The sequence below is a fragment of the Perissodus microlepis genome, chromosome 3 (genome assembly GCF_051167445.1).
Source record: "Perissodus microlepis isolate ML-2025 ecotype Zambia chromosome 3, ASM5116744v1, whole genome shotgun sequence".
Lineage (NCBI taxonomy): Eukaryota > Metazoa > Chordata > Actinopteri > Cichliformes > Cichlidae > Perissodus > Perissodus microlepis.
The window spans coordinates 20,050,334-20,059,570 of NC_140463.1; the positions used below are offsets into that span (position 1 = coordinate 20,050,334).

The following is a 9,237-nucleotide window of genomic DNA, read 5'->3' on the forward strand; positions in this document are numbered from 1 at the left end:
GAAAATCATTAAAACCCATCTTCTAAAGCAGACGATATGTTTTAGGGTGACCGTGGCTCAGGGGGTTGGGAAGCGCATCTGTAACCGGAAGGTTGCCAGTTTGATCCCCGTGCTCTCTGTCCTGGTCGTTGTGTCCTTGGGCAAGACACTTTACCCTACCCTACCGCCTACTGGTGTTGGCCAGAGGGGCCGATAGCACGATATGGCAGCCTCGCTTCTGTCAGTCTGCCCCAGGTAGCTTGCCTCCACCAGTGTGTGAACGTGAGAGTGAATGAATAGTGGCAGGTGTAAAGTGCTTTGGGTGCCTTGAAAAGCGCTATATAAATCCAATCCGTTATTATTATTAGGTGAGGAGACTTGCGACCAAGGAGGATCATGTAAGGAGAACAGGAGCTGTCTGATAACTCTTATGTCAAAAATGTGTTCAGGATGAAGGGTGGAACATTGGAGATGATGACTTTCTTTGTAGGATTTCCCAGCGAGAGAACAGTAGTTGGAGTGCTCTTAGTCACTACTCACTGAGCTGATGCACCTTATGCTGTTTACAAAGATGTACCAGCATGGTTCACAACCATGCTGGTAGAGGTTAGTTAACCCCCACTTTTAACAGAAACCCTAATACCAAACAGAAAACAGTTGGAAACTATTCATTCATTCATCCACCACAAACGCTCAGACAGAGAGTTTGTGCACATATTATTGGTCATCGTTGCTGCCATGAAACAGCTGGATGAAGAAAGTCAGTCATCTGCCAACTAAGTAAGAAGAGACAATAGCAGTATGTATTTGATCTTTCTTATATTTTCTCCATTATAAAAATGGGCCATCCACAGAGTTAAAGTCAGCTCTAACATTTCAGACACAGTCTATGGTATTACTATATAAAAGTTGTTTGGTAAACACTTCTAGCTGCCCTGTCAGAGGACATGACCTATCTTCTCACTTGAATACCGAGAAAGCCCTGGCATGCCAGTGACTGGGACTTCCTGGAATCACTAAGAGGAGGGACGTGCCACAGAGAAGGTGACTGGGTTTCTACGAGTTTTAAATCAAAATGAAAACCCCTCCGTCTCTAGCTTCATGTCTGCCAGTTAAAAGAAGAAATAACAACAGTAAGTATTTTAACTGTTTTTATGGCTTACTGCATGCATGTGTTGCTTTGCATTTTTAAGTAAACTGTAAATGGTCTGAGTGTTTTTAAAAATAAAATATATGGCCGAATTATCATTAGCTGTGATATTTTTATTTAATAATTGTACCAGATAATGTTAATGTTCAATCCAGACTGTTGGCTTTGATTGATTTCAGAAAGATAGTCCTACTCCTTTTCTCTTGTCTTTTTACTGTTATTTTATACAAAGCTGAACAAGTGATTATGTCATTTCTGATTTCACTGTAATGTGAGAACTCAGAGGCACATTTTATGAGTTACACTTTATATTTTGCTGTCACCAATGGAGAAAACTTGTGTTTCCTTTTGTCAGTCTCTGCATCCCTGAAATGAAACTTCTGCAGCAGAAAAGTGGCATGATTTTTTTTTTTTACTCCATTAACAAATCACAAGGTTATTATAACAACTGTACCGTCTGAAGACTTTGTTTACAATACAAAACACCAACACGTTAGCATGAAGGAACTGACTGGGGAGCAGCTCTCAGTTGAGCTGGTCACCATAAACTCTGTAAACACTCAGTGCCCAGAACTAAAAATCTAACTAAATACAAGTTAATGTCCGGTTATTTTTCAAAGACTCTGTTTTATTCATTGCTCTGTTTAATGATTTGTATGAAACAAAGGGGTGTCATAGTTTCTGGGATGATCTGACCAAGTCTTGATGTGGAGGACCCAAATGAAGACACTTGGAGACAGTTTTATGTTCTTGGAGATAATTTTAAGCATGAAATACAAAAAGAACCAAAATCCACAACTTCCACAAACAAAACTGTGAAAGGCACAAGAAGCTTTATAACACTGGGGACATAAGATGGACAGAAAAAGGACAAAGCAACACTGGCACAATATTTAGACAGGAGGGAGATTTAGGGGAGTGGAGACAGCTGGGAAACAGAGCATGAACAAATTAAACATGATGAGACAGGGGGAGGCAAACCAACCATATTCCATGAGACAAAGGGCTATCAAAATAAAACAGTAAGCTATTAACACAGAGAGTGGGAAGAGAAAACGATGAAACAGATGAACATATTGACAGGAAGAGAGACAACACATAGAGCAAGTAGTACAAACATATTAACTTCAATCAGACAGCCACAGAGACAAAATTCGGACAGACTGGACACGAAGGGAGCCAACATAAATAGAAAGGAACAAAGAACCATAAATAAAAAACTCAGGAAACAGACAATAAATCTTATTATCATTTTACTTTTAAAGAAATATATAAACTCCAATGTCACGGGTTACATGTATCCCACCTAGTTAACTGTACATAAATGTATACTTCTTCCTCTTCCTCTCGCTATGTACAGAAGCGAGATACATATGCTGACTCTGACTATATGTCTATAGCTGGGAATGTGTCTTTTTATGTGTGTGTAGGCATGTGGATTTGGATGTGTGTGTGTGTGTATGTGTTTCTGTTTGAAAAGAAAAGCCTTCCAACACATACAAAAAAAAAATCACCGTTTCCCTCTGGTGGACAAACTCTGTAACTACAACATGTTTCTAAAAGACTTCAAGCCTTCTTTGATATTTTTGCAGTTCCTCATTATGTCTCTTCATAGATGCTGTGATGAGCGAATGAAGTCAGACTGTAGATTTTCCTTCTTCTAGCTGTACTGACTGACCTTTGACCTCATGTGTTGATGACTCTTCACCTCTGTCTCCTCTCACAGGGAGAAGATGATCTGCAGGATCATGCTGCTCATCATCCTCACCTCATGTGTCTCTGGTTAGTTTACAGCTTCACTGTATGAACTCCAAATAAAGCTCAACAACAGATTTGTTCCAGTTCTCAGTGTGTCTGCTCCTCTCTTTCCCTCTCTGTCTCCTCAACAGGATCATTTGTAGTCAATGTGACACAGACCTGCTATCAGGCAGAGGAGAACCACAACATCACACTGGAGTGGACGTTCACCACCAAACCTGACAGATCCTACAAAACTCTCAACATCCTCTGTGAACTTTTTATCAGTGATAAACTCTCAGTCCTGTATCTGGTTCATGAAGGTGTTGAGGTGTCAGAGTCTCAGGATGAAAAGTTTTCAGGACGAGTCCAGAGTGACAAAGACGCCCTCAGAGAAGGACGAATCAGACTTCAACTGTCCAGACTCAGGACTGATGACTCGGGTCTGTACCTGTGTGAGGTCAACACTGATTATGGCTTCAGTGTTGGAAGATGTCGACTCAACGTCACTGGTGAGTTATAGAATCCAGATTTTTTTTTGAGGTATTATTATCACTGTGAGACTGACTAAATTTTATGGAGTTCAGATCCAGAGAAGGCCATTATTTTTCTGATTATCATTTTCTTTTTGTGTTACAGAATGTTACAAAAACATTTGCTCTACAAACAATTTGCTTACAAAGTTAATTTACTGTTGTTCTTCTTTTTTGGTCCTGGCTCAAAATTAGTTCCAACGTTAGAGTGTTGTGGTCCCTCTGTGTTTCTCTTTTCTTAAGGTTTTGTTTAGTCTACCTTCTGCAGCCTTTCACAGTTTATGACTGAACGTTGTGTTGTATAGCCTGGTACACTGTAGCAAGAGAGAGTTTGTGCTCAGAAACTATTTTATATTTGTTAGTAGTTTTAAAAAACAACATAAAACTTTCTTGATCAAAAGAATAATCTAAAGTTCAGTTTTGGTCATTTTGCAGGAGCCAAAAATTCAAAGGAGAAGTACTGGGAGAAAGTTAAAACTGCTTTGGCAGGTGGACAGATTGCAGTTATAATACTTGCTGGATTGATGGTCCTAATAGGTGAAATAATTTACCCTAGATTCTTCATTAACAAAGGGTAAGTTAGTGTTTCCTTTCATTTTTAAAACCAAACTAAATTTTTAAAAACCTTTTTTTCTGATTTTTGTCATTGCTTTATGTTTATTTTTTTCTTTTACTTTACTTTTGCTTACTCTACAGAGTAAGAGAAGAGACCGCATCAGATGCAGATGAAACAACAGTTCCTCTTCAACTATTGGTGTGAAGTATTTTCTTACACTTTACTGATTACACTGAATAAAACTTGCTGATACTTAAAATTCACTCAAGGAGATCTCCCTCACAATTAGATAACCTTTTCATGTTACTTGTCAAGGAAAATTGTTTTATTTTTATTAAAATGATAGCTTGGTAAAATCAACCAGACCAGTGCACCAATTATCATTCAAGTTCTTCAATCTGATTTTTAAAAGATTTATAAAAATGTTAAAATAATTTTGGCTTACAGATATGCAAACAAACCGTGCTACACACCATGTTTAGTGACTGAGAATGTGTTAAGGATTTGTATGAGTTTGGCAAATTGTGTCTAAGTACATTAACAGTGTTAAAAGGTTTGGCCCTAAGAGTGCTTGATTCAAAAACTAAGTTAAAGACACTGAGAATTTGGCTTAAAAAACTGGAGTTTATTTTTTCAGCAATTTAGAAAAACTCTAACATCCACTCTTTTGAGTAGTAGACTACTATACTATATCCAGCTATATTCCACATGCACAGATCTAGAGGAGAGCTGCTGAAACAGGTGTGACTGGTAAGATAAGTTCTGCGAAGCTACTCAGGTCCCCAGTATTTATCATGCAAAGACTGACAGATTCTGGGAAATACTTCAAATGATCACTGACTTAGGTTAACAATAAATATATATATAATAATATAATATAATAATATAATCAGGTATAATATATAATCAGGTTTTGGATCAGGTTGCATTGAGTCTGTGACTTTTCTCTGTTGAAAACAGGCAGACGATGGCTCAGAGGGCCGTGAAGTTACACATTTAGAAGCATAAGGCCTGCTGATGGTGTGTAAAGCCTCTACTTACCTTCTACACTGTTTTGTTACTAATTTATTAATAGGTTTTACATTGTTTGCTGTTGTTTATCAGTGAACACAGATTACAGAGGAGCAAAGAGACACATGTTGCTTCATCGACTTACAGTTGTCACATAATTGTCATTTATATAGTGGTCTTGAATTCGTTAGACATTTTACACAACGATATTTGGCATTTTCATAATGAAATTCATTTATCAGTGTGGGACTGCTGTGTCACCTGAAAAACTCGTTTCATTCATCTTCTAAACAATGTTCATTTGCACAAATGTTTCAGGGAAACTGATTTCTCTATCAAGGATGAACTAGTATGTTTCCATAGGTTGCCTTTGTATAAATGTATAAATGAAGTGTTTGTCATTTTTTGTTCCTTAAGTACAGTATATGATATTAAAGGCAGGTGCTTAACATTAGAAGAAGACAGGAAGTGTGTTTTCCCATGGTTTCTCCAAAGGTTGCTAATCTGTCATCTCCCCATGCAGTAGCCAGGATGTTCTGCAGCAAGAGTGTTTGTGTGTGAAAGAAAGCCGTGGAGGAGAATCTGGATTTACTAATGGATCGACTTCCCTTAAGGCTCTTTTTAAATAGAGGCAGTGAATCATCCCCTACTTGCAAAGCCTGTAAATACTTCTGAGGGCACTGTAAATAAACTCTCTAAACCTGCTTTACTGAGTCCAGTCTGCCTTTTGACCATGACAGATTTTGATCTCATAAGAAAAGAATACAGTCAATGTTTTTACTTTGCTGTTTCCACTTTTGCTCAGTTGTTGTCTTAGTTAATTATTATTCTACAATTCCATTCTGAAGGACTTTTCATTTTAATTTGCTCAATTTATTTGCAGGTAAATGTATAAACTCTGCTTTCTCCTCTCACATACATTTAAACAAGCACTCCTACTGTCGTGACTACTTATACTTCCTGTGAAAATTATATGTAAGAAAAAAAAACCTTTTCACTCATACTTCTTTGCAAAAAAGACTTCTGTAAATTCTACCTAAGAAATCTTGCATTAGTCAATTATTTTATTTTGTTATAATAGATTTCATTTAGATATAAACATGTATCCTTCATTCTGTTAGCACTTTAGCTGGGTATGGAAACAGGGTCATTACTCATTTGGTGTCCAGGTGCCAGAATAAATGAACCTCTGTCTCTGTCCACACTCTTTATCCTATGTATTAAAACAAAAAATGTCACAGTCAGTGCTGTGTGGCAGGTAGGGTGTAGGACCCAAACACAGAACACTCAGAGGAATAAACTCAAAACGTAGCTTTAATGCTCAACAAACTTTTCATAATAAAGTAAACTTCACGAAAAGCAAACCAAAAACTAAACCAGGACCACACAGGGAAACCAACAGCACAGTAAGAGTACTGTAGGACATACAGCAAAGAAAACACAGGGTTTATATGCACACTGGAGTAATTAGGGAATGGGAGACAGGAGGGGAACACAGATGGGATTAATTAGACATAACAAGACAAAGGAGGCAAAACTAGGTACATTGACATGAGACAAGGGACCGTCAAAGTTAAATAGGAAGTATAACACAGAGACCTGACTGACCGGGGAGACAGAGGGAACAAGGAGACAAGACATGACACGACGAGGAACATGAGAATAAGCAAAATAACCGACAGATGAGTCAGTGTAACAAATTGATCAGTCATCTTATTGTTTCATGTGATACAACGTACATCATCTTTATTGCACAAGGGTGTAACCATCGGTGTCCTTGCTTCTGTCCATTTTCAGTTATTTCACTTTGTACAAATCAAGCCAACTCTTACAAGTTTATTTTTTATTTTGTCTGAGATCACGGGGTCGGCAGCCTTAGCAGAGAAACTCAGACCTTTAAAACAAAATAACTGATGAGACTCTGACACTCAAATAAAACTGTGCACAGTTTTGTCAGCTGATACAAGTTATTCTGAGTGTTGGACGTTTACCTCAAAATAAAAGTGAAAGAAAAAAATGAACCATAAACAAAGAAAGACATGAATGAATCCTGTGTGCACATTATGTTATTGTGTTTTAAAACTGAAGCCAAACACAACCGTCTGCCAGAGTCGACGTGTTAAAGAGGATAAAAAGCTACCAACTGAAAGAAGAACAGACAACAGCAGTGTGTATTCCTATTTCTCTTAAAGAAATTTACTTGTTTTGTGTGTAGTGTTTATTTGTAAAGCTGAGTGTGACTGGGACTAATGATTAAACACTCTGTATATTGTGTGAGTTATGAGTCTTAACAGACATGTTGAACAGTGAGCTGGAGATATTTTTTCATTAGAAATATTCAGGCTGTTGTTTGTTCTTCCAGCTGATCATTAAATCAATCAGACAGTGACACAAAGCTTGCAGCTCTCTCTCCAACAAACAAGTAAGTAGACTTCAACCATCCTGTATGACTGTTTGTGTTGCTGTACTGCAAAAGATGGAATTACAGAAATTACAAGCAGACACCTTTTACGTATTGCAAGGAGTCTTTAAAAGCTGAGCGCCACTCAGCCAATAAAATCACTCTACCTGTAACTTCATGACTGCAGAATGTCAGAGAAAAGATGAGGAAACAACTGTATCTTTAACTCTGTTTTTTATGGACTCCTGCGTTCTACCTCTTTACTGTTTTTGTCAAGTTACAAGATCTTGCAGCTAACTAAAATTTTCTTTGCATGATGATGTCATTTCTGATATTGTAATGTTAGAACTCAGAGGCACATCTTATGAGTTACATTTTAGATTTTGCTGTCAGCTTTGAGAAACCTTGTGTTTCTTTCATTAGTCTCTGCATTCCAGATGAGAAGTTTCTTCAGCAGAAAAGCAGCATGAAAAAAAAAAAAGACAATTTACTCCATAAAAACTAGTTCTTATCACAAGATTATTAAAATACTGGATACCTCAGCATCCTACTACTCCTTAGCATGAGAAAATGAGGTGTTCAGGTGCAGTGGGGCTGTTGGGGACCGTAAACTTTGCAAGAAGTCAGAACCCAGAAGTAAACATGATCATTTCTATGAGTCAAAGGAGTATCAAAGAGTTATGTTGTTTTATCTAAACAAGGCAGTAATCACAGAAAATGCCCTTTAAATATTTATTTGAAGATTTCTGTTTCTTTCTGTTTCTACACATTATTTATAAGCTAAGATTGATCTATATCTACAGATAGGTCCATATATACTTGGAAACTGACACAAGGTTTGTTTTTGTGATCTGTTTACTGAAACATAATCCAGTTGTAGTTATAAAATGGACATGGGAACAAATATGTTACTGTGATAATTAGATGAAACGTTTAGGAGTTTCAGCTCCTTAACCTGTGCCACATTTTTTAGAGGGACCAAAAGTATTGCAAAATGTATTCAAAGGCTATTTCATGGGCAGTCCCTTTTTTATGCCATTATCAATTAAGCAGATAAAAGGCTTGGAGTTTATTTGTGTTGTGGTGCTGGCATTTGGCATGTTTTGCTGTGAAAAGACAACATGGAGATGCAGAAGAATGCAGAGAAAAAGCCATCGTTAAGTTCTAAAAACAAAGGAAACCCATCAAAGAAATTTCTTGATGCATTCTCAATCATCCAGGAAAGTAAATCTCCAAAAAGTTGATTCTGTTCATCTGGACGTAGCGTTTTGTGGGAGAAACATTTCGTCACTCATCCAAGTGACTTCTTCAGTCTCAGCTGACTGCAGGTTTCCCCAACCTTATAAACAGTACATTGTACATGACTGAAAAAAAGCCCACTGAAGGAACAATAGGCTGGGAGGTCAGTTCCTTAATTTTAATTATGCAAATTCTCATGACCATTAATCATTAATTATGATACAGTGGAAAAATCAGGTAACATCAAGTTGAACAGTATGGCAAAGCCATGAAGCTCCACTTGGAAAAATAAATCTGTTGGACATTTTTCTTGGCCTTCAGACAGCAATTCTGATTGCTACAGTGTCGAAAGGGACAGGCAAAAACAAAAAAAAACTGAGATGCAAAACAGATTTTCAATAAGCTCATGAAAAATCGCAGTTTCATGCAAACTGAACTTTAAAAATAAGAAGCACAACCTTTTTTTTTTTTTTTCCAGAGATAGAATTATTAGAAAAGCTTTCTGTCTGTTATAAAAATTGTTCATCTTATCTTCACTTCCCTCTGGTGGTGAAGACGGTATGGTTAAAGAACTTTGATAATCCCCTCTTTTCACTAAATGTCACTGAGAAAGTCACACTGACAGCATGAA

At 37.2% G+C, this 9,237-nt stretch overlaps 1 protein-coding gene across 1 annotated transcript; it reads left to right on the forward strand.

The window, feature by feature from the left end:
• The first annotated feature begins 1,042 nt into the window (after positions 1-1,042).
• On the forward strand, positions 1,043-5,927 carry LOC146390446 (uncharacterized). The gene is made up of 7 exons (XM_084923477.1): positions 1,043-1,112; positions 2,856-2,911; positions 3,019-3,378; positions 3,835-3,973; positions 4,096-4,153; positions 4,916-4,975; positions 5,490-5,927. Exons 2-6 carry the CDS (start codon positions 2,863-2,865, stop codon positions 4,961-4,963), a joined length of 654 nt encoding a protein of 217 aa, XP_084779603.1. The 5' UTR covers positions 1,043-1,112; positions 2,856-2,862; the 3' UTR covers positions 4,964-4,975; positions 5,490-5,927.
• Positions 5,928-9,237: the final 3,310 nt, after the last annotated feature.